Below are 25,499 nucleotides of genomic sequence, written 5' to 3' on the forward strand. Positions count from 1 at the left end.
TTGGCCCTGCCCAGCCCAGGTGCAGGGGACAGTCTGGGCTGTGGTATGTGCAGCTGGTCCTGCTGTCCCGGGGCTCACGGCAGGACTCAGCTTCCTGGTAGCCCCTGTGGCGGCAGCTCACTCTGCCCACCTGCCACTACCAGTCTCCACTGGTGGCCTCATGCCTGTTGCCTGGACAACCCACCCATCTGGCCGGAAGCACTGGATGAAGCAGGTGGGCAGAGTCTCCATGGAGACCAGCCTGAGACCCCGGCAGGCAGGGTACGCTTAGCTGGGTGGATGGGATGGGGCAGCAGGTGGGTGAGGAGTGGCGTCTGGTACCAGTACAGGCAGGCAGGGCTGGGATCATGTGGCATTGACAAAACAGGGCCAGGGGCCAGGACAGAGCCATAATCCACTACCTGCACATCCCTGCCCATGGAACCAGCACCTGTGGCAGGGACATGTGGGAAGCAGATCACAGTCCTACCCCGGGCCTAGCCCTGTGCTGTCATGGCCCTGTGTTCCTGGTCCCGCCTGTCCGCCCCACTCCTATGCACAGCTCCCTGCCCCCAGTACCAGGCAGAGTGCGCCCTGTCCATGGCTTCATCCAGTGCCCCTGGCAGTGGGTGTGGTAAAAATGGACCTGGACCTGGATAGGATCAATTACTCACCCCAACTGCACAGACAGTACCGAGTCAGTACCTGCCCTCCTCCTGCCAGCCTACAACAAACAGCTCACGAAAACTCTTTCTGTGGCTCTCCAGCCCAAATAATTGCCCACCCTTACCTTAGAATAAACTGTCCTAGCCAACAGCAGCTATGGGAATGAATGCAGGCTGCTGCTGTGTCCAAGTCACTCACTGTCCATCTATTTCCTACACAGAGACCTCAACTTTGACCTGCATGGAAATCAAGGTATGCTCATTTACACCAACTTAGAACCAGTATTGGTAAAATACTATCAGCTGCCTGAGCCACCAATTCAGGAAAGCAGGTAAGCATATGAAGTCAAGTATATCCAAGCAGGCAAGTGCTTTCCTGAACTGAGACAAAATAGGACAGGCTGTGACCTTATTAAAGTATAAGGTGTTGACTGAAGGCTTGATATCAATGACACCCCTTAACTGAATCAGAAGAACCATACCCTTCCCTAAAAATAGTGGGTGTTTGGAAATGCTACTGAGGTGAGGAAAAACATGGTCTGAATTTCAAAGCAGCTTCTTTATGGGAAGCACCACTGTACTGAGCTGAGGAAAACAAAGAGCAAGACAGATCAAGTTGGAAGCTAGAGATGAGGAATGTGAAAGCCAGGTCAGCATTTGCTTAGAAATACCATGGAGTAGCCTGTGAATGGGGCAGAGGATAAGAGACAGTACAGCAGTGCCACCACCTGGGAGAAAGAGAGAGTGCCAATAAAATAGAATTTATAAAGAAATTCCAACACAACTCCAACTTTCCCATTAAACAAAAGCAGTAACTGATGGATAGAAATACACACAATCCTCCAGTGTAACCAACTTCTAGAAAGGTTGTGATGAAGCAAAACATGAGGAGCTTCAGATGTATGAAGTGTTGTCTCTGTAACTTTTTCGGGATAGTCACAGGCTCTGGTCTTGCAAACAGTTCCATATGTGCTTTATGTCTTAGCAGGACTGGAATTTAAAGACTTAGGGCATTTGTACATACCACAGCATTTGATCCTCATTAATTTACCGGGTCTTAAAAAATTTAACCTAGGTTATTTTGGTGCATCATGTTTGTGTTTGCACGCCACGGGCTTTCAAATGACTTAAGTCCCATGTGTCATTCACCACAGATTCCTGTAAGGGGAGGCAAATACCAATCTACCCCTAGTAATTAGGACTGTGTGAAACAGCACTGTTCTGTTTTGACTTGTGTTTTGGTGTTTCAGTGGAACAGCATTTTGTTTCGAATTTCACTTCAATTTGAAACTGCTGTTCCATTTTGTGTAAACAGTTTCGCTATTTCAACGCTGTTTTGACGTTTCACCCATAGGCTATAATGGGGACACTCAAAACAGCCTATAACTTTGTCATTTCTGGCCCGATTTGGATGAAACTTGCAGGAATTGTAGCTCCTTCTAAGGGCATGAAGCCTGCCAAGCTTCAAGGAGATAGGTGCAGGGGTTTGGGGGAAACTGCACCTCAAGCTGCAGACAAGCAGAATTTGTGATGTAATACACTGTGTGGTAAGGCGCAGCAGGCTGAAAACTGCGGGCATGCTAGCCTCTGCTGAGGACAGAAGCCTGCCAAGGAGATAGGTGCAGGGGCTTCTGGGTTCTGGGACCCTGCTCCTCTAGCTGCTGATAGGCAAAACGCATGACATGGGTGGGTGACACTGTGTGTGTGTTAAGGTGCGTGCTCACTCCACTGACACCAAGGCAGAAAGCAGGGCAGTTCAAACAATGCTGCTTTCTTTGCGGTTTTCCCATCCCTCTCCCAGAGCACTGGGATTGGAAGGGACCTCACGAAAGGATCACAGTCACTGGCCAGCTACACTGTCAATAATGAGAGCACTCCTTCCCCCCTTCCCCCTCCCTCTCCTTACTTTAGTTTCTGTTTCCCTGCAGGCAAGCCCAGCTTGAGCTTCGAAACTCAAAACATTTAAAAAATTTTGAAACGTTTTGACTTGCCTTGTTTTGTTTCGAAGCTGTTTCAAAGCTCTCTGTTTCATTTCGATTTTGCTGTTTCGAGCTCAAAACAGCGTCAAGATGAAACTACTGGTGAAATTTCGCACAGCCCTAATAGTAATATCTTTTCCAATGATTTCATAGACATTAGACATTAGGGCTGGAAGGGACCTCGGAAGATCGAGTCCAGCCTCCTGCTGAGTTACAGCAGGAGGTGCCTGTTTGTGTCAGTAAACCAGCACCAGTAAACTGACCTCCCTGCACCGTCCCCAGCCCTCTACCTCCCACTGGGAGTCTCATGCTAAGCCCCCCACACCCCACTGCAGGGCACGGTCACCCCAAAACCCTGCCACTTGCACCCGCTTAGGCTCCATCTGGTCTCCCAGCCGGCAACCTCATGGTGATCCCGACAAGCCTTGTGAATCATCTCCCTTTTCCTTCCCCCCATGTTAGAAAGTAATAATAATTTATATATATGATTTTTTTTTACTGTATAGCTGACATGATATCAGAAATGTACAGAGTTGAAAGTAGCGGGTGGGTAGTGCCACCCTGTGGGGCTGGCAGTTGTAGCTGATGGTGGTGGCAAAGTGGACAATGTTTCGTGTTGTGTTGCCTAAGCAGATGTGGATCAGCATCTAATGTGGAAACTGCTTGCACTTTAAATACTCTTTGCCTTTCGGTACTAGGACTCATGCTTATAGTTTAGGTGATGAATCACACTGGCAGTAGAGCAGAAGCAGAAGTTAGATGTGCTGAAAGATTTTAGGAGGGATATGAAGGAGGAAAGCAAAAAGCCTAGCACAGAGGAGCTGTGAGCACACTTCCAGCACAGAGAGCAGCAGGGGAGTATGGCTTCTACCTTCTTCTGGTCAATCTTTTCCTACGCAGCAGCCTGATCAACCTAACCAAGTTCTTGCACTGCATGGAGTCACGTTAGTAGCATTCTGCATATAAGCAATAGCCTCCATCGTTACAGGTTTGCTGCTATAGAGATGCTAGAAGAGCCCTGATCAGTTGTGGCACAGCATGCGCTGAGAGATGTAATGCATGTCTATATGTGCACTTTAATGTGCAGTAGCTTATTTTAATGTGCATTAAAGTGTCATGAAAAGTGCTCTTTAACTAATACACATTACAATAGTCCACTGTACAGTTTTCTAGTACCTCACAATGGAGGGTGTCTGTACATAAGCTGGGAGGCTGCTCTGCTCTGCTGTAATTATAGTGCATTGGATTAATCAAGTCTGCTCCAGCCAGCCTCCACCTCTTGTGTGTCAGTGTACCTGCACTTCAAAATGGTGGCAGGGGTGTTTTATCTAAAGCGCATTGAACCATCTTTAAAGCACCCCCCCACCACCACCACCATTTTGAAGCCCAGGGACTCTGATCCATGAGAAGTTCTGGGCTCTTTAATTAGAGCGGTTCTGGGAGCCACTCTAATGAAAGCGCCCCCCTCTCTTTCCCCCTGATCCCAGAGCATGTGTAAAAATGCCCAGAGGTACTAGATTTAATAAGCATGGCCTAAAATGCGTTTATGAACACATAGACACACCTGTAGTTAGCCACATTAGTCTGAAGTCAATTAAAAGGAAGGGTAGATTTGCACCTTATAGACTAACGTGTGTGTGTGTGTGTGTGTGTGTGCACGTGTAAGTAAGATGATATATACTGATATATACTTGCCATCAGAAAAAAAAGAAAATCCTGCAGGCACATGCTACTGAAAGCATCTGATGAAATGAGCTTTGACCCACCAAAACTGGAAGGGGAATACACGTGTCTGTGTCTATGGGTGTAAGTAGTCACCAAAGCTCGTGCTATACATGTTTATTGTGGGGGGTTTTCTGTGGGATAAAAGAAAATAATGTTTTCTGTTTCCAAGGCTGAAATACAAACTTCACACCAGTTTTAGTGAACATTGTAATATGTCAGTAAAGCTCTGTGACGTCTGACAGACTCCACTGAGAATCTACTAATCTACTTACAGCTGTGGAGCCTTAGTTTTAATCTAGACTCCTTTGGTCCAATTTGGTGATTTCGTTTTGAATCATTTTTATATCTTTTCTCCTTCGCAGTTGGATTCAGGTCAGCAAGACTTGTACCTACGCGCATTTGGGGGTGGGGGGTGGAGAAGCGAGCTCTATGTACTGCTTTGGTTAGTCACTGAAGTTTGTGATAGATGGATAGACAGATAGATGGATGCATGGATAGAAGTAAGTATATGTTCTACCTTACCTCCCCAAATAAAGTCAACTAGGCAAACGAGAAGCGTCACCTCCCCAGGGCTTTCGCTGGCTCAGGTGAGCAACCAGAGGAGGGGAGGGAGGGGCTGGCAGCTGCGCCATTGGCTCGCAGGGCGGCCCCGCCCCCTGACGGTACGTTCCTCCCTCCGAGCCTCTAGTCCTCCTGAGCAGCCGAGGGGCGGCAAGAGCGGCTCTCCGACACTCGGTTCCTTGTTCGTGGTGTGGGAGGAAGTGACGCGAGCGCTAGGCCGGAAGCGGCGGGCGGCTGTGGCGCCAGGCCGGGCAGGAAGATGCCAGTGGCGGTGATGGCGGAAAACGCCTTCAGCTTCAGAAAGCTGCTAGAGCAGTGCGAGACGCAGGAGCTGGAGGTAGCGGTGGTGCTGGGAGGGACAGCAGCCGCTCCCCTTCCGCACGGGGCCGCGCCCGGCTCGGGGATCGCACTGGGCCCCAGGGGCTTCAGGTTCCGCGGAGGGTGTGGGTCGTAGCCGATGCTAAAAGGGGCGGGGCTGCCCCACGTTCTCCGCCCCCTGGCGCGAACGGTCCAAACGGCCTGGGACGGGGGGAGCAGCGGATCGGACGTAGGACGCGGGGCAGGGAGCAGGACAGAAACTAGCCGGTCGGACATGAGACAGTGTAGGGAAAAAGCAGAGCAGTAGATTGGATCTGGGAGACAGGGCCGGGAAGAGAAAGAGGAGCAGATTGGAGGTGTGACACAAGGACGAGAGCAGAAAGCAGACTATCACATGAGACATGGGACGCAGGGTAGGGAGCAGAACATAAGGCTGCTTAATCAGAACATAAGGAAGAAGGCCAATGTGGTGCCGATTTCAAGAAAGGGAGGAGAGTGGATCCGGCTAACTACAGGCCCATTAGCCTGACTTCTATCCTGGGGAAGATCTTAGAAAAGTTTATTAAGGAGGCCATCCTTGAGGGACTGGCTCAGGCTAACATCCTAAGGGACAGCCAGCACGGGTTTGTTGCGGGTAGGTCTTGTTTGACCAATCTCATTTCCTTCTATGACCAGGTGACCTATCACCTGGATGAGGGAGATGAGATTCATGTCATATATCCTGACTTCAAAAAAGCCTTTGATCTGGTATCCCACGATCACCTCTTGGCCAAACTGGCCAGTTGTGGCTTTGGCTCCTCCACGATCCGCTGGCTGGGAAATTGGCTCCGTGGTCGGACCCAGAGGGTTGTAATTGATGGCAGTCACTCATCATGGTGCCCTGTGACCAGTGGGGTCCCTCAAGGCTCTGTCCTGGGACCCATACTGTTCAACATCTTCATTAATGATGTGGACATTGGAGTCAGGAGTGGACTGGCCAAGTTTGCCGATGGCACCAAACTTTGAGGCAAAGCATCCAAGCCAGAAGATAGGCGGGTGATCCAGGCTGATCTGGACAAGCTCAGCAAATGGGCAGATGAGAACCTGATGGTGTTTAACACCGAAAAATGCAAGGTTCTCCACCTTGGGAGGAAAAACCTGCAGCATCTTTATAGGCTTGGCAGTGCTACGCTGGATAGCGCTACAGAAGAAAGAGACTTGGGGGTCATCATTGACCACAAGATGAACATGAGCCTGCAATGCGATGCTGCAGCTAGTAAAGCGACCAAAACGCTGGCTTGCATCCATAGATGCTTCTCGAGCAAATCCCAGGACGTCATTCTCCCCTTGTACTTGGCCTTGGTGAGGCCGCAGCTGGAGTACTGCGTCCACTTTTGGGCTCCGCAATTCAAAAAGGATGTGGAGAAGCTTGAGAGAGTCCAGAGGAGAGCCACGCACATGATCAGAGGTCAGGAAAACAGATCTTACGATGACAGGCTGAGAGCCATGGGACTCTTTAGCCTGGAAAAGCGCAGGCTCAGGGGTGATCTGATGGCCACCTATAAGTTTATCAGGGGTGACCACCAGGATCTGGGGGAACGTCTGTTCACCAGAGCGCCCCAAGGGATGACGAGGTCGAACGGTCACAAACTCCTGCAAGACCATTTCAGGCTGGACATAAGGAAGAATTTCTTTACTGTCCGAGCCCCCAAGGTCTGGAACAGTCTGCCAGCGGAGGTGGTTCAGGCACCTACATTGAACACCTTCAAGAGTAAATTGGATGCTTATCTTGCTGGGATCCTATGACCCCAGCTGACTTCCTGCCCTTTGGGCAGGGGGCTGGACTCGATGATCTCCCGAGGTCCCTTCCAGCCCTGATATCTACGAAATCTATAAAGCAGGCGGTTGGACTTGGGTGCATGGAGCAGGAAGCGGAGCAGGAAGCAGAGCAGCAGATTGGACATGAAACAGGGCAAAGAGAAGGAAGCAGAGCAGCAGATTGGATGTGGGATTGAGGGCAGACAACAGAGAGAATAGCAGATCGAATTTAGGACACGGCAGGGAGCAGAAACCAGAGCAGAGCCATTTCCTTTCCAAGGTAGATGGCTGGTCAGCTGTGGGAACTTGTATAGGCTCCTTCCACGTTTTGGGCACGGGCATGCATATGTAGTGGTTTGTGCTCTTGTTTAAATTTCACTGGGATCAGGAACAGAGATGAAGTTATCCATCCTGGGCTTGCAGGTGGCCTCTGCTGCACTTGAAGAAAGTTGGAGCTGGTGGAGCAGGCAGTAGTTTATTTGTCTTTAGCAATGGGGACAGGCATTGTGTAAACCTGTCAAGTTCACTATGTATTTTTTCAGGGGTAGTTCTCTACTGAGTGAAGCTACCCCCATCCCCTTTTGCCATTTGTATTGTTTTTCAACTTTGGTGTGATGCTGATGTCACCAGAGAGAACATTTTGTGTCTCTCTGCCAGTTTTTCCAATGTCTGTGAGCTAGGAGTGCACAGATAAAGATTTTTTGGGGCTGATACCTGTTAGGGTGACTGTATTTGGATCTTGGGGGGCACTGGATTTGCAGCTGAATAAAGGCTTTAATATGTGGCTCAGCAAAAGCTGCTGACCCCAAGGCAGAATGATGTATTAAAAATAACATTGTGAGACGCTTAAGCAAGTAGTTTTCTGACCATGTAGTAGTGTTGTAGGATATGTAACTCCTTATATAAAAGGAACAGCTTCTGCCACTGTGTGCATCCCTGGGGGAGGCATGGGGGGAGTGGGGGATAGGTCCTGGGCTGTGCTTGGGGTGGGCAGGGGCAGGGTGGATGGCAGCGGTGCTGGGAGGCAAATTTTAGGGTGACCGTAGCCCACCCCTTAGCCTTCCTCCCAGCACGACTGCTGCCCATCCCGAGCACAGCCCAGGCCCAGCCTCTCACCTCCCACTGGAAAGAGCTTGATAGATCCCCGGCCCTGAGCATGCAGCAGCCTGCCCTCACTCTGCACACAGATTGGGGGGGCACATGCCTCCCCCGGGGGTTGCATGCAGTGGTGGAAACCATCCCCCCCTCCTGCCCCCACACACCTTCCAGACGATCTGTGGCTCCATCCCACATGTTGCCCCACCCCAGTTTTGCAGCCCCTGCCCCTTCCCCTGCCCCATTTCCTCCTTCACTGTAGGGGCCTTGATCTGCCTCTCCCATGCCCCTTCTCCCCCCTCCCACAGGTGGGCTAGATGCTGGTCTTCAAGCTAGTGGGCTGCACTCATGGCTGTGTGCATGCTGCAGCTGTGCGCATGCACGCAGACATTTATCAGCTACATTATTGGCCACATAGCCAAAAAATATCTAGTAATGTCAATTTTCTTTTTATTGGTGCCGATTTTACAATATGGAGCAATGGATCAGTGCACCTCCATTGTGAGCACTGTTTTAGTTTGTGAGCTCTTCAGGACATGGACTTCATCTTTTGGGATGTTCATATATAGTGCCTAGCACAATACAGCCCCAATTTCTGTTGCGTCTTGCTAAAAATATTTTCTTCTAGGGTGGTTTCCATACAGTGTTCTGTAGCTTTCAGCTAGTGAGTATCCAGCTCTGCCTCGTACTTGAAATCTGCACATCCCTCTCTAGATGCTTGCAAGGAGGTCCTGTTCTCTATTTTCTTTCCCTTCTCATTCGGAGTACATTGGCTGCTGCAAAGATGATAGTCTCCACTAATACATCTTTCCTTGATCTGTTTTTTAATGCTAGTCCTCAGTGTTTCTAGTTCCCGTCTCTTGCAGTGATGTGAAAGTCTTGCCAGTTTCTCTTATGTACCTAGTGATCTAAGTAGCAGCCAAGGAAGGTAGGAAGACTAGTTGGCTTTAATTTTGCAGACCCTTGATACAGCTCTGCGTCGGTCTCTCTCATATAGACCATGAGTCCTTAGAGGAGTTGTTGCAAACCAACATGATGTAGAGCAAGGATTCTGAACTATTCTTATACCAGATTCGGGGAGCAGAAAGGTGACACACTTGACATCAGTTTCACCATCCTCTCCCATTTCATATAGAACTGTGAGTAGTCATCAGTGTTCACTTGCTATAGTTGGTCAGTTTATCAGGCCTCATAACCAACAACCCCCATCTGCATACATATTATTGCTCACTGCTGTCTTTCTATGTAGAGGTGAAAACTCAAAATCCTTGTGTTGGAAATGTCCTGTGCTTTCGTAAATATATTATTTTTTTTAAAAATCATTTTATTCCAATCTAGATGAGGGCACGCTGTTTGTGAACTGGTATAGTGTGTGTCGGGTATAATGTGCTTAAATTTTAGCTATTTTCCTTGTAGAAAATGTTTTTGTTTTCTCCAAAATGTCAAAGGAATTTTACCCAATATTACTTTTTAAGTATCTTTTACTGTAGGGTCCAAAAATTGTTAGAATTCACCCTAGAAAGTAAAGACTTCTAAAAATCAAGAAATTGCACCTTGTAGTGGGAAATAGGCTTGGGTGGAAATACTTGCATTCTTTCTTATCGTCAAAGGTGGTTTATGTTCATGTAATGAAATGACTTGCTGTAGTTTGTCCATGCATGGAAGCAGGATTGAGGGCTCTGGAAACTTTACCAGGTCGTTATCTGGCATGTTGGAATTGATTGTATCTGTAAAAGACTGTCAAAACAATATAATCACAAATCTAACAACATCATCTTCTGTTCTGTTAGGCTTAGGAGTTTTCTTCAGTTATAATTATATGTGGCTTAAAGAGAAAAATGTACACATTTTAATATTAGTTGCTTGTTCAAAATAATTGCCAATTAAATAATTGGAATTTGTGTTTTAAGGCTCCAGGAGGAATTGCAACACCATTAGTCTATGGTCAGCTCCTAGCTTTATACCTGCTGCACAATGACATGTAAGTACCCTTTTCAACTCTTTAACTTTTTGAGGTAATGGTAACAAATTTGGCACCTCAACTAGAACTTGTCCTATAATTGTCAGACCTCTTTTTAAATTTTATTAATTAATTAGTTAATAAAATGCACTTGGTACTCAAGGGCAGGGGTCAGTAACCTATGGCCTACTGGCCAAATTTGGTCCTTGAAGGCATTTGATCTGGCCCGTGAATGTGGGGTTGCAATAGTCAGAAGAAGCGGCAGCTGAAGCTGGGTTCTAGTGCCTGTCTGCCTCAAATCTGAGTTGGGTCATTTTGACCCAGAACCTGAAAAAGTTTGCAACTGCTGTACTAGGAGGGTGAATGTGTGTATAGCAAATGTACAGCTAAACAAATGACGAACTTTGATTCCCCATTCCATTATGTCAAGATTAATAAATGTCATTTCCCCCATAAACTCCTTTTACTCTTTCCCCTCAATGGCTCTTTCTTAGGAAAAAGAAAGGAGTCTTAGGCTAGAAATGAAGTGGATCAGCTGTGCTGTGATGTGTTGTGGCCTAGCTGATTCACTTTGCTGGGCAAAACATGTCTCCCTTTGTCTTGCCTTAGTTGGTGTGGGACAAGGGGTGATGTGACCGCCCTACCTTCCCCACTTGGCCAAATTCATGCCCCGTGACAAAGGTTATAGATGTCTGCTACAATGAAGAGGCAGAACCTATTACCACCTATTGTTGTGCCACCAATTTTTCATTTCACGTGGCCCAGCAAAGAGTATTGATGTGTATTTGCTCAATATTTGTGCCACCATATAAATGTTATGACAGCACAAATGAGATGTCAGGCAACGTCTGCTTCTACCCTTAGGATTCACTTGATTCATCTCTGATGGCTCATGGTAAATTGCCTTTTCCAGAGTTGATGGCCTAATCCCTGAAATCTTGTGCAAGAAAAATGAGAATAACCCAACAGTCCTTTTAAGTCAAATGTTGTAACTGTGGCTGGCATTCACTTAGTAGCAAGGCAGTCTCTCCAACAAATATAGTCAATTCATTTAGGGAAAAAGAATCGTGTTTTCATGCTTCACAGAATAGTGTTCAAGAATATATTAATTGGCTTTTTGAAAGTTGGTATCTACTTTTTGAAAGCTACTTTTGAGAGCTGTTTCTCTATTCTTACAGTGAAAAGTAAGAAAAATATCTGAAGACACTGGCAATAGGATAACTAAACCAATTAGTTATCTTTTGGCAAGTTTGTGCTGACGCTTTCCTCCTAAGAACAGTCCAAGTCACAATCTTGTAAATGTGAATGTGCTCAGTAGTGGAAAAAACAAAAGTTTTGATATATATCGCCAAATAACACCTTTAGGCACTAAAACTGAGTGCTTCCTTCTTTATGGTTTGGTTTTGCATGTTAGTAGGGCAGATAACAAAAGCAGGTATTGGTTTTTTGTAGTTCCTGTCACATGCTGCTATTCACAGCATGGCTGAAATACTTAAACTTCCATTAAATGTCAGTGTTGGAGCATTCTATTACATTAATAAACCGAGAGTCACAACTCTTAATGTGTCGGAACTAAATTTAATACTTTATGCTTACAACCCCAGCACCATCTCTGAAATGAAAACTACCATTTCCTCTGTAGCATATGAGGGCATTTACTTCTGTGTAAGTGAAAATAATATTTTCTGTTTTCTGGAATGAAATACTAAGCTTCACTTTTGTTTTAGTGAATCTCTGAGCATTTTCTTTCAACATGTTAATAAAATTGTGTTTTATTAGCTGTGGGGATTCGAGTTATTCTACTTCAACTAAACATTTCCTATTTCTTTTCCCAGCATGGTCCTAGTGAAAATGTTAACAAAATGAAATGGAATAGCAGTTTTGAATTGGAACAAAATTTGAAATGAAACTCTGTTCCATTGGAACATCGAAACATGAGTCAAAATGGAATGGTGCCATTTTGTGGTGCCATTTTGCAGTGCCTTGCTTCTCACATTGTCCCTTAATCTGTCAACAGTCAGCAAAATCAAGAGTTGAGGGACACTTTCAGCAATCCTGCTCCCACTCTGAGCAGTGAATATCTACTTTATGAGATAGTCCAAGGCTGTACCGTTGTGAGAGGAGACCCTCCCATAACAGACGTGCCCTGAATGGCTCTAACAACATCTGCTTTATCATAGTAGCTGTTAAAAAGGAGCTCAGGTCTGATGGCATTGCTGTATTGTGTTACAGCAACATGGACTCTGTCATGACTGATGTCCAGGCTTTCAACCATTCTTACAACAAAGGCCTTTTAGCAAAGGGAACCCTCTTCTCCCACCATCCGAGCCATTGATCAGAAAGACCACATCCTTCTTCTCAACTCCAACCTCTGTGGTTTGGAGAAAAAAAAAAAAAAAGAAGAACATAAGTAAAACTCTCTGTATAAGTAGACTTTCTTTTTGTGAATCATTTTATACACAGAAAATCCTAGGATTCTAGGTCAGGCATCATAACTGTTGATTCAGTTTATTTAAAGCTTATCATTTGTATCCAGTCAGCCTATATCCACTGATGGGTAGATCATCAGTGATCCCACTAATGGGTAGGATCACGGATCTTCCTGCCCCAAGGGGCGGGAAGCAGTCTGTGCCAATCAAAACCATGCTGCATGCCACCTTTAACACGGCAGTCGGCTGTGTGAGGACCCCAGGTGTCCCCCCAGACCCAGGAGGCAGCAGTTGCCGAGCTGGGAGGGTACGGGGGGGGCGGGCAGCACTCCCCAGTGGACCTGGAAGTGCTGCTGGGTCTGCTGCTGAGCACACTCGGGAGCCTCCCGCACTTCTGTGGGATACTTCATGTGCCCCAGTACCACAACATTCATGAGCCACCTGCTACCTAGAGGTATGTAGAAAAACATTTAAAGCTGTGCCTATGTCTGAATCCCCTAATCTTTCTGGATCTCTCTGGATCAGAGAGATTTAAAGGGTTCTCTGATTCAGTTTGGATTTAGAGATTTGGCCACACAGCCTTAGACATCCGTGTCAATGGCTGGAATTTGGTGTTCTTGCTGTTACAACATCCAATTTCCCTTTCTAGGTTTTTCCATACATATAAGGGAGGCAGAACAGTTCTGCATGGCTAATACATAGATAACACACTAAATGTAACACTCCACTGGGAAAGTTGTATTCTCATGCAAAATGTCATGAGGCAGCATCATTTTTACAAGTACTGCATTCTCTAAAGACGCCAAAGACTTACCTTCTTGTTGCTGAGCCTCAACTATACAAGAGCCTGAGAGTATGATAGAAGTAATTGCCACTATGGACAAATGTTAATGTTTCCACTATATTGATTTTTTTGTTTGTTTGTTTGTTTTGTTTTGCTTGTTTTTCAAAGCACCAATGTGTGACCTAAATAGAAACAGAGACATTGTCAGCATAAATAGCATTCTCAGTTCAGCTCTAATAATGATTTCACAACATGGTTGTAGGGCTGGGCCTGGGCATGAGCGTATACAGCACATGGCACAATGGGGTTTAATCCATTAGCAGGTCTGCAAACCACTATCTGTACAATAAACCGCAGTAGAAGTAATAGTGATGATGATAATAAACACTTCCCTCAGTCAGTGATCTCTCCTTTGCAACTTTCCCCTCATGTCCATGGAAAATTCGACTAATGAACAAGAAAATTATAGGCCCCTTAAGTAGTACATGACATAAGCCTGTTATGGATTTTTCCATAGAATTCCCACTGGTTTCAATGAGAGGTCTGTAAATGAAAAGAAGTCCTAGTATCATGGGCTTCAGAATACAGGCAGCCCTCGACTTGCAACATTTTGAGTTACAACTTTTATAAATTGACACCGTTTTGACTTTCGTACGTCAGTTTCAACTTTACAATGCTTGATCCGATGCTACTCCACGCCAGCGAACGAGTTCACTTGTCACCCATCTCCCTGGAGAACATGTCCAAACTTTCTTGGACACTTTCTTTAAGAAAGCAGCCAACACTCCTGAGAAGACTGCAGCCAAGAGCCCTTCAAAAAGTCCAGCAGAGTCACCTCAAAGAAGTCCTACCAAAGCAATATGATTGCTATTTACAATATCAATACATTAATATAGCTATATTACTCATCTATAATTGATCGAGTACAAAATTCTGGGGTATTTTTTGGTGAAAATAGGGTGTTGGGCCTATGGAACCAATCCCCCATTTATAGCATTGTTTCTTATGAGAAAATTGGTTCCGAGTTGCAACATTTCGACTTAAGTCACAGTTTTCAGGAACCAGTTTTCTCATAAGTCCAAGGACTACCACTACCTGTAGTTGAAAAATTCTGCTTGTGCCAGAAGTCTAGGTACTTGCTTGACTGAAACCAAGATCCATAGGGATAAATGAATGTTAGTCAGGATGGATGAGTGGTTAAGGCGATGGGCTAGTAAGTCAGTGAGTTCTCTCCTCAACCCCACCACAGGCACTAACTCTGCCTCAGCCCCTCCTGGGGACTGGCTTTGCCATAACTTTGGTCCTGCTTCCCCTCAGATGAGGCGGTTGTAATATATTTCTTGTGTAGAGTATAAAACTAAGGCAGCAAAGGGAGAAAAAACCTCAGCAGCCAGCAATCTAAATAAAACCTCATTTACGGCTTTGGACTGCTTTTCATTTTCGGTTCCTGACAACAATGGGATTAAATTTACTCTCTGCTACTGGCTTCCTCTGTGTTGCTGGTTTGCAACTTTTTATCTGCTCGGGTATGAGCCGAAGCCCCTGCAAATAAATAGGGCTGTGGAGTGTCTGTTGATCAGATCCCATTGAAAGTCTGGGATAAGATGCATCCTGGCAGATACTGAGTCACAGCCATTGCATTCAGGCTGAGTGTGATTACTTGATTTAACAGAAAAGAAGAAAAGTTTTGGCTAAAGCAAACCAAACTCTGCAAAGGCACCAACATGCAACTTGAATTGACAGGAGAGAGAACTTCCAGTACAGAAGCAATGACATGAAGTAAGGTTAACTCAGCCAAAACAGCTCTAATGTACTTAAAAAAAACACTTACCCTGAGTAATCTGAAGTGTTAATAATTCCAGGACTTTTCACACCAAATTATTTGCACCTTTGAGTCCTCTCTTTTTTTTGTTCAGTCACCCCTTTGCTCAGATGTTTTTCTCCTCAGTGGGAGGAATTGGGGTTGTGAATGGTAAAAATCCTCTTTCAGTGAAGTTGGAGCAGGAGAAGTGAACTGCCTTTTGGTGGAGGATGCAGCTCCAAACTGGATTGTCTCCAGTATTACACTCAAGGCCTCCTCGCTGGGTGACTCAGTTGTAAATGAAAAACCGACTCATGCTACGTTGTTTCTTCTGACTCTTCTTCCAGGGTGATGTCGTATCTTAAAGGCTGTCTCCATCCCACACTCTTACATGAGCTCTTCAAAAAAGTTCTTCTCTGATCATCTTTTTGGCCTAAAAGCTCTCTTAAGTGGGATTTCTGTTTGAAGTGATTCTCCAGCACCCAGAGTTGGCCTGAACTGTGGTTCACAGTTATCTGAAGGGGGAAACACAGGAGATGCAGTGTTTTTTCACATTTAAAAATAAAAGTTTGCTTGTTTGAATTTTAGAACTTTTGAAAGCTGTTCCTCTATTCTTACAGTGAAAGTAAGAAAACTATCTGAAGACACTGGCAATAAGATAACTAAACCAGTTAGTTATCTTTTGGGCTGTTCTTAGGAGGGAAGGGTCAGCACAAACTTGCCAAATCACATTCTTGTAAGTGTGAATGAAATGCTAACTTCATATTTGTTTTAGTGAATCTCTGAGCATTTTCTTTTAACATGTTAATAAAACTCAGTGACATGACAGACTCCCCTGAGAACCAACTTACAGTTGTTGATCCTTAGTTTTAATATAGATTGCTTTGGTCCGGTCTGGTGATTTAGTTTTGAATCGTTATTTTCTTCTAGCGGTATGCTTTTGATGGATATATATGATTGCGAAAAATATATTTAACTGAGCTTTATTTTGTTAGGAATAATGCACGGTATCTTTGGAAAAGAATTCCCCCTGCTATTAAATCTGTGAGTATTTGCTTCAATGCCTTTTTGAGTGATACAACATCTGTTCCATGTAACTTCATAAGTCCCTCGTGGGTCTGAGCTTACATAGTTGATGGACTGTCCCAGGCTGAGTTTTGAGCTCCCTTAAACCATTTTGCCAGTGGGGACACCTGACAAGATGTATTAATCTTTTTCTATCACTGATTTAAGATTTCCATCTGTTTGCTGATGGAAACATCTTTTCTTCTCTGACCCTTCCTTTGCAAAAATAAGATTTTCAGACCACCTCCTGAATAGGAGAGTTCAGTAAATCAGCATTAGCTTTTACTGAAAATTAACTTCCATGTGCCAAATTGCCACCATCAAAAGGGACTATATCCTATTCTCAGTATTAGTTGACTCCCTCTAAGAACCCTGAAATGTGGCTATGGGCCAAATTGGTGTACAGGTTTCCCTTGCCAACCACGGTTTTGACTATCTGTGGTTAATATTCTGTATACCATTTTGCCTACCACGGTATACAGTTTTGAGGACGGGGAGGGAAAAAAAATTGGGAGGGCTGAGCATGGGCCCTGGCTGGGCCAGCTTATGGGGCAGTGGTGGGGAGGGGGGAGGTGCGTGGGCCTCTAGTTTTTGCACAGGGCAGGAGCAGGCCACAACTGGGCTCAGCTTCTGCTCTCTGTCTGTGCCTCACTGCTGCCTCGCTTCTCAGAACTTCTTTAGTTACTGGCTTAACTGTTTCTCGCAGCAAAAAGCAACTAAGTAAATAGCAAAATCTATCAAATTCTTTGTTTTCAGCATTGATTTTTCTGCTTGACAACTTGATTCCTTTACCTGTGTGTCTTTTAGTCTATTTCTGCTTTTGTAGGCTTAATCATCCAAAAATAATATATTTAAAATTACATGATTCTGATGCTTTTTCTTTCCTTTTGCAGTAATTTTTTGAGGGATGGGATCTAGAAAGGCGAGGCAGTGTTAAATGTGGTTTTACTATGCTGCTTTTACTTTCCACAGCCTGTTTTTGTTGCTTCTATGTAACAGCATTGGCTTTAAAAACTAGCATTGCTTGAGTTCAGCTGACACTTCTGTGACAGTACCAGTAATATGCTACCCTGTTATTTGTATCTTAAGATTGCTGTCGCATTGTAATCTTTATAGTTGTGGTAAAGTCTCTCCTGCTAAAGAGTAAAACGTACTTTCCATACATATTGAATTCTCTTGGATAGTCACTGGGGACAATGCATGTGATTTGTTATTAACTTGTTTGCTTTTTTACCATAGGCAAATTCTGAACTTGGTGGGATTTGGTCAGTGGGACAGAGAATCTGGCAGAGAGACTTCCCAGGGATCTATACCACAATCAGTGCACATCAGTGGTCTGAGACTATTCAACCAATCATGGAAGCGCTAAGAGGTACAAAATACTTTGTGTGTTAATATCACAAGGAACTTAATTTGGGAAAGAGATGTTTCATATGTCTATCATCAGTTCAAAGTAGCAACACATCATTAAAGGAGGTATTAACAAGGGTATTGAGAATCAGCTTTTAAGATTGTCCCTCAGTAGCTTTTAAAACTAGCCTTTACAGTTTTACCTGACAGATTCCAGGTATGAAACATAAATATTTAAACTCTTCACTGCAACATGCATTCAAAAGCAGATTTTAAATTCTTTCTTATTACTGCTGTAGTTATGGTATGTTCTAAATTGGAAAGACCCTTTACTCTTCCATGTTGTATGGCATACTTTGAATATTTACGATCAAACTTTTTGCTACGACTTTCAAAACAAGTCATTTGTTAGATCCCTCAACTTCAATAGCATTCCTTTAAAACAAATCCTGCAAGTTGGGAAGTTCTTTAGATAGAAATTGTAAACAGTTGTGAACAAAAATTCCAACCTCTAAATTAAAGAAATTGTGAAGCTGTTCCTGAGTAGTTATGTCCTTAACACTAAGGTACTAATAGCTTCTTGCAACATGAGGGCACTAGCATCCTCAAAAATATTTTTGAAGCCATTGTGCTGTTTCACCCAGTCTTTTTTGTCATTAACAAAACTGTGTCATTTATTTGGGGAATACTTTCAGATTAAAGCCTCATCTCAGAAATTTAAAATGAAAATCCCATATTAACCTAATATTTTCTTATTGAATATTTAAATTGAATTCTGTCACTTGGTGAAGTATACATTTCATAGAGTTAATTTGGTATAACCGTATAGGCTGCTGAAAAATGGGGGGGCAGGGACAAACCCTAAAATTTGCTTTACTGAAAGAAGCAATAAGCTAGTTTACCTGGCTTTGTAGTGTCTGCAGTTCCTTTGCTCACTACAAAGGAGCTGTAGAATCATCTGTTACATAAATGTTCCAGGAAGCCGGGCTGAAGTGTGCAGTCTATACAGATGTTGAGCGAGCCAGGTCAAACTAACGCAGTGAGTCTTCTAGGCAAGTCCTGGGCTCAGCGCAGGGACACGCTGAATTTAAAGCAGTTTTTTTACATCTTTAAGCAGCCTTAGATTTTGAGACCTTTTCAGACTGGTTTATGTTATATCAGACATTTGAAAATTCTACTTTAATATAGTAAATAAAGTTCCTGAATCCTCCATCTAGTCTCTGCAGTTCTCACAATGATATAAATGAGCCTAGCCCTGGTCTCGAGCGAAGGGACTTGCTTATACCATGTGCACTAAAGGATAAACATTAATCATTGGGATATAAGTAATCGAGGCTCTAGTTCTTTGCTTGACCGCAACCAGGGAAGTTGTCCTAACTCCTCTGCTTCATTGTCTTTATCTGTAAATCATAGTATCTGCCTCATGCTAATGCTGAAGATCAGTTAATTAAATATGTTAACGCTCTTTTAGGCTTCAGCTCAAATGGGGAATGTTGTTTAAAGTATTGGTGTTTACACACAAAAATAGTTTTAACAGCTCCACTATTATATAAGGACACAAGTCCTTATCTAAGTCTTACTGACTTATTATTTTGGTCCTTATTCAATTTTGTGTTTACCTTTTTTTTCCTTGATAGATGCAACTAGGAGACGAGCTTTTGGATTAGTTTCTCAGGCATATACTTCAATAGTTGCAGATGATTTTGCAGCCTTTGTTGGACTGCCTGTAGAAGAAGCCGTGAAAGGTATGAAGAGGATGCTTTCACCTTTTAAACCCCCTCCCCCCCCCCCGAAAATCCATATCCTTTATTCTGAGCTACAATATGAATTTTCTGATAGGTTATAACTGGGGAGCATTTTGACCCATAATTAAATTTTAATAACTGTTTAATGTAGTGGTGCTGAACTTTTTTTTTCCCAGTGGACCAGATGGGCAGTGCCTTGTCTATCTAAGGCCATAGCCCATTGGTGATCCCAGTCTGGCACCGAGGCTGATGCAGTGGGCAGCATCCAGCCATGCAGAATGGGGCAGGGGCAGTCCAACTGCAACATGGCCCTGCTGGGGAAGGGGAATGTAGCCTGTGCAAGCAGAGCCGCGGCCTGGCTCCATGGGGGAAAAGGGGTGTGCATGGCCCACCCTGAAAATGTCCTTGGGGTGAGGGGGTATCACCTGGCTCCAGCCCGGCCCCAATCTAGATGCAGGGGAGGGGGCATAGCCCATCTGTGACCAGCAGTGCAGGGCTTTGGGTCTGAGACTCTGGTAGGGGGGAAAGAGGCTAGTAGTGGCCCCCACTCTCCTGCCACCTATGGGTCAGATGCAACGACTCTGGGGGCTGCATTTGGCCTGCAGGCTGGAGGTTCATCACCTGTGGATTAATGCGTGGCCCTTTGTAATAGAATGGTTGATAACTTTTAGCCTGAAGTCTTTCTGTAGCAGGGAACCTTTAGTAAACATAATAATAGAGAGGTACATTTTGTTTAAACCTAATTTTTTTATCGCACTAGTAAAGTTTTGCTAGTTGACAGCATTGCCTAGTTCATATTTGTTGTCATTTTGCATTTAAAAATAAAAGCATAAACAGTCAGATTTTCAATTTAAATAATATGACACATCAACTGTCATGAGTTTTCTGTACAGGTTCTGGATCTGTAGTTAGTAGGTGAGGAGAAACCTTTGCCCTCTTCAAAATGAGAATTTCTCCCATCTTTGAAGTCTGCCATTGCCAGAACAAAAATGAAAGTGCAAGTTTTGAATCAGACTCCCGGAATAGGTTCCAAGAGACCCCCGTTTCTAACAGCCCTGTACTTTTGTAAAACAGGCTTATTTTTGAGTGCAAAATGTGTAATCAGAACTTGAAGCAGGGATTGGAACCCAACTCTCATCATCCATGGTTTTGTGGGAATGCACTCATAACTGGGCTACAGTTGTTCTCACTTTTTCTTGCTGTTCTTCTGACTTGTGACGCTTGCACTGTTGGGTGCATAGTGTCTTCATGCAGAGGGGCAATGTGACTCCACCCTAACCTGATGTCTAGCTTTCTTGTTAGGGCACTCTCCTGGACTTGAATCCTCTCAGGCCTTGGCAGTTGCTGAACTCTTGCTTTGTAAGCAAGTCCTCTAAGCTTTAAGCTGTCATATAAAGGTAGGCAACTACTCCTGCCATTTCAAAAAAAAAATGGCTGTGGCTACTGTGCTTAGGGTTGAACTCAGTGCTGTTGTGGTATATTTGGTGCAGTTTGAGTATATCCACTGGATCAGCCAGTGGCAACACCTTCAGGAAAAATTCAGGTGTATAAGTCACTTTAAGGATGAAAGCTTAAGCACTTCAGCCTCTTGAGCACCTAAGCAGTACAGTGATGGTTTTGTGTATTGCTCACTTGGACTTCAGTTCTTAAGTTCCTCCTATGTTGCACTTTAGATGCCTAATTTTTTTTTGTACTGGCCCAAAATGACAAGACACATGGCATGAGACATGAGTCCTAAAAAATGAATCTTTCCATAGGATATAGTCAGAGGGTCATCAGACACTTTCCACTGAGTGGAAACTGCTGACATCAAATAACGCCAGCTTTTTGCATTGCAGTTGAACACAGAGGTTATCATTTTGTTCTGTTAAATTTCATAATGCATTTTCAGGTGTATTGGAACAAGGCTGGCAAGCAGACTCAGCGACTCGTATGGTAATGCCTAAAAAGCCAGGTAAGTGGAGCTGTTATTCCATGAGGCATATGGAGTCTGGCTTTGTGAATAGTATAGCTGCCCTTAGTATAATTAAAATTATGCATAATGTAAGTTCATATTTTGTAGCAAGGTCTAATGGAGACCTAGAACACAAAGTCCCCATAAAATGTTATGTAAGAAATATGAATCAATAAGTCAAGGCCACAAGCAGTATTAGTTAAACTAAAGTTTTCAAGAGTTAGCCTTCTTAAACAAAAGCAGACGGATATGCTTATTTTCTTCTACTGCCTCTAACGTAGTGGAACATATGTTGGATGACTTCAAATGTCATGTCTTAATTTAACAAAGATCAGTAAAGTACTGTTCTGAAACTCCCCACAGTTTGAAGCTACCCATGGATTTTTTTTTCCCTCCAGGATAATCTCCAGTCCTTTACTGGTGGGATGTGAAAGGCTCTTACTTCGTGTGTTCTTATGTACTTAAACAGTTGGAAATCAAGTAGCCAAGCCTCCTTAGCAAGCTGCTGACTTAAGCTCTATGGGTGGCTATACACATGCAGAGAGGCTGCCCAGATGCACTGTAATTACAATATGCAGTTACTATGCTCCAGCAGACTTCAGTACTGCATGTATCAGTGTCCCTAATGCTAAAAATGGCAGGGGTGCTTTAAACTAGACCTGCTTTAGGATCAAGAAGCCTTAGTTAATGTGCCCCCACCACCATTTTTTTCAGTGCAGGGACACTGATGGATGTGATGCTCTGGATGCTTTTTAATTAGAGCAGCTCTTGGAGTACATCTATAAATGCCCTATGAATCTGCTGTTTAATCCTCATTCAATGTAAGGATTCCACAGTAATGGAGATAATAAGTTTATTAATTGAATGTACTATGTTGAGTATTTACACTCGACATTGTAAGAAAGTAGTAAACTTCATACAGACCTTTCAGATATGGAGGAAGTCAGTCAATTGTATTTGTCTCAACATAGCCATAGTTTCCATGTCTAACCTCCTGTGCTTTTGAGATGGGATTATGTGCTTCATGACAACTTTTTTTTCAGACTGAGACATATCTAGAAGCTCCATTATCAGTAATATTACTGATAAAGTATTTGGTATTAATAAAACCAAGGCCAGAAATTGTTGCTATTTAAAAGATTATGAAGGGCTGTGATCTTGCTACTGTAAATTTTACCATAAAAAGTGACTGGCCTGAATTTTTCTAGCCTGAATTTTGAACATACAATTTCTCACCAAGTTTTCTTGAAAATCTGACCAGTTAGCAGGGGAAAATGGACAACCTGCCCAATAGGGCAGTTATCATCCATACTACTATTGCAGGTGTATGTAGCTAATTATGAATGCTTTTGCAAATGTGGTGTGTAAAAATGAACAGTCATTAGCTTTACTTCATTTATCTAACAGTATTCATTCTGTTTCTGAGGTGGTATGTTCTTTTTTATGAGCCTCAGATTTTAAATGAACAGGCTTTTATAGTATAAAGCCAAAACTTCCATTGGAAAAGATTAACATAGTGGTGTCTAATCGGATATTGGACAGTTTTGCTTAAATACATATTGTGGTTAAAGTAATGGGTCTTTCAGTAAGTTAATGTTCCTATTGTATTTTTTCCTTTAGGTGCATTGGAAGCTTCCTTTAACAGGTTTAATCCTTCTTCAGGTATTTTATTTTTAAGACGTATAATATACATGTGAATTGCTGAATAACTGGAACTTAAGCATCCTTTTTGCACATAGATCAAAGAAATCACTGGTTAGCCTAGCACTACCTTTCCAACAATTCCCAATGAAGCTCTCAAACCCCTAGTATCTTGCTTATTTAAAGAAAATACTATCCCTCCGTTTAGAGCATCCATTTCCTCTAATGTCCATGTTACAAATTAAATTTGTAGTAATCCCAACAGGCCAGTAACTCCCATGGAATATTAGATCACGTGAAGAATTGGTTCCAAAGCAGAAGCACCTTCTGAACTGTCAGTCTCTTAAACTGACTGGGATCCAGCTGGGTTTTCTCTGTTATTTCATTGCCCTGGAGAGGGGTAGTTTTTCAAGTATCTAACTCTCAGAAGTTTAAATAAGCGTTAAATCCTTTGTGCATTCAATCCCCTAACTTTTCTTTAGAGGAGGGATTTAAAGTGGAGGAAATCTCTGCTTACATCTTCAGTGGTATTTTCCTGACTGAAACAAAGGGCCAGACGTTGTGCCTTTTAAACTTGATTTTGACACCCAGAGTTTTCTGCATTTGTGTTTTATACAAGTAAGCAATATTGGGAATAAATCTCAGTTTTCAGTTTCTCATGTCTGATATAGAAAATAAACTTAGATTTCCTGGAAGCTTCATGTTCCAACTATTGGAGCTCCAGTTGAATGCCCCAGACTCTTGAAGCCTCCCCAGTGCATGTGTAAAGATGCTCTTAGGGCCCAAATAGGTAATTTTTCCCTTCTTAATCCTGCAAAACAAAAATATATTTGAGGATGACATGATTCCAAGTATTAGATTATTTCTGAATTGGCTACTGGGTTGGTAAGGAAACATCCTGAGAGGTTTAGCTCCTATGGTTTCTTTTTGTGTGTGGTGCAGGAACTGTGATGGGTATGTTGGACTCTGAGTTCTACTTTTTTGCCTAATACCGAATGTGTTTGTCTTTATAGAACCTGCTCCAGTTCCACCAATTCCTAATGAACAGCAATTGGCCAGACTGACTGACTACGTGGCTTTTCTTGAAAACTGATTGTCCCAGTCCTGAGTTCAGGACAGAATCTGAGAATCCTGTGTACTGGCAGTGCTGGAAGTCTAAAACTTATTTTTATCCTATTTGTTCAATGTTGCAGCATCCCCTACTGGAATGTGTTAAATATTTATAGTGTATATTTTGTCCCTTTATGTGTTTTATAAGGTCTGAAGTTGAAATTGTCCCTTAACTCCAATGCTGTTTATCCATTAAGAGTGCAGAAGTATTATAAGTCAAGTTTTATTCCCCTGCAACTCGCATAATGGGAAAAGGCATATCTCTCAAAGTATACTGTATTAAAGCAGCAGATGTAGAAGGGAAATGGCTCCCAACAGCAAGACATGTTAACTGATAGGTCTCTTGTGCTGGTCATCTTGATACTTCCCTTGTCATCAGTGCAGTGCTTGCTTGAAAATAAGACACCTGTCACAAACAGGTTAAGTATAAAGAAGGGACAACTATTCTACCTACATCACAAGATAAACCATTGTGACCTAAGATAAGTAGTTATGATCTACACATGACCGAAAAACTAATCTATAGTATCCATTATTTTTCTAAACAGTTCCTATTGTTCTCAGCATGAAGGGGGTTATTTAATTGGTCATTCTTATATCCTGTTGCTTACCAACTTGCGGGTCATCTTCTTCCCACATCTGGAAAGAATTGTTTTGTAGCGCAGTGCACAACAGAATTATGCGTTTGTGGTACCTAGATAATCAGCTTCAGAGGCATTGAGGGATAAAATGCAAATGTGTACTTTGTTTTGCAAAAGCATTTTCATTTTGAAAGGCTGTAATTTTTAAGGGCGACCACATTTAAGACTCCAATCTGATATTTTGCTTTTGTAACTCTTTAAAAAAGGCCATAGTGCCATGGTACTCTGTATCCACTATGTCAAGGGTTGGCTTTACCAATAATGGCTCTGCCTGTCTTGAGCTGGCTGGATTTCTCTTGTAGTTGAGTAGATGGCCTTAAGTAAAACCTACTTTATGCTGCAATGTAGTTTATGTACTTCTTGCACCAGAGCACTGCTATATTAATCCTTGCCAGCATGAACTTCAGAAGTGGAAAGGAAGCATATGCATTTCCTTGCCTCTGATGCTAATATAAAATGGGACTTCGGGTAAACAGTGGTGCTTTAAAGGGCAGTGTATGCTTTTATCCACCTCTCTCTCCCTTCACTTAGTTTTCAACATCACGTTCAGTGGTTTGTCACATGAAGATGGCAGGTTCCTGTTATCTGTAGTGACACTTTCTCCCAGTGTGCACTACCTACTGTACATTTTTGTGTGTATAAGGGAGAGGGGTCTTAAATTGTGCACTGTTGTTTTCAGAGCCCCTTTTCTGAGTAACCATTTCCTCTCAAAAGATTTATTTATTTGAAACCCATCCAAGCTTTGGATCTTTAAATATGATGCAGATATTTGTGATATTAAAACATGTTTACACTAAGTGTGTATGTGTGATTTTGATTTCTTGCAGAAAGTATAAATATTCAAAGCTCATAGCTATAGAGTTTTAGGTTACTATATTTACCAATTTATTAACCCTCCTA

The 25,499-nt window shown here is 43.2% G+C and overlaps 1 protein-coding gene across 1 annotated transcript; it reads left to right on the forward strand.

The window, feature by feature from the left end:
- The first annotated feature begins 5,114 nt into the window (after positions 1–5,114).
- On the forward strand, positions 5,115–25,396 carry COPS8 (COP9 signalosome subunit 8). The gene is made up of 8 exons (XM_090045003.1): positions 5,115–5,246; positions 10,030–10,100; positions 16,089–16,137; positions 17,398–17,530; positions 19,146–19,253; positions 21,145–21,207; positions 22,828–22,869; positions 23,862–25,396. Exons 1-8 carry the CDS (start codon positions 5,169–5,171, stop codon positions 23,939–23,941), a joined length of 624 nt encoding a protein of 207 aa, XP_089901129.1. The 5' UTR covers positions 5,115–5,168; the 3' UTR covers positions 23,942–25,396.
- The last annotated feature ends 103 nt before the right edge of the window (positions 25,397–25,499 follow it).

Source organism: Crocodylus siamensis, chromosome 4, assembly GCF_052110815.1.
Source record: "Crocodylus siamensis isolate JL-2025a chromosome 4, ASM5211081v1, whole genome shotgun sequence".
In the NCBI taxonomy this organism is placed as follows: domain Eukaryota; kingdom Metazoa; phylum Chordata; order Crocodylia; family Crocodylidae; genus Crocodylus; species Crocodylus siamensis.

What these genes read in the sequence shown, in the direction of transcription:
- COPS8 (XM_090045003.1), top strand. Translation starts at nt 5,169, where the DNA reads ATGCCAGTGGCGGTGATGGCGGAAAACGCCTTCAGCTTCAGAAAGCTG. An exon ending in AATCATGGAAGCGCTAAGAG is followed by an intron (nt 17,531 to 19,145) that starts GTACAAAATACT and finishes TTTCCTTGATAG; the next exon opens with ATGCAACTAGGAGACGAGCT. An exon ending in CAGGTTTAATCCTTCTTCAG is followed by an intron (nt 22,870 to 23,861) that starts GTATTTTATTTT and finishes TTGTCTTTATAG; the next exon opens with AACCTGCTCCAGTTCCACCA.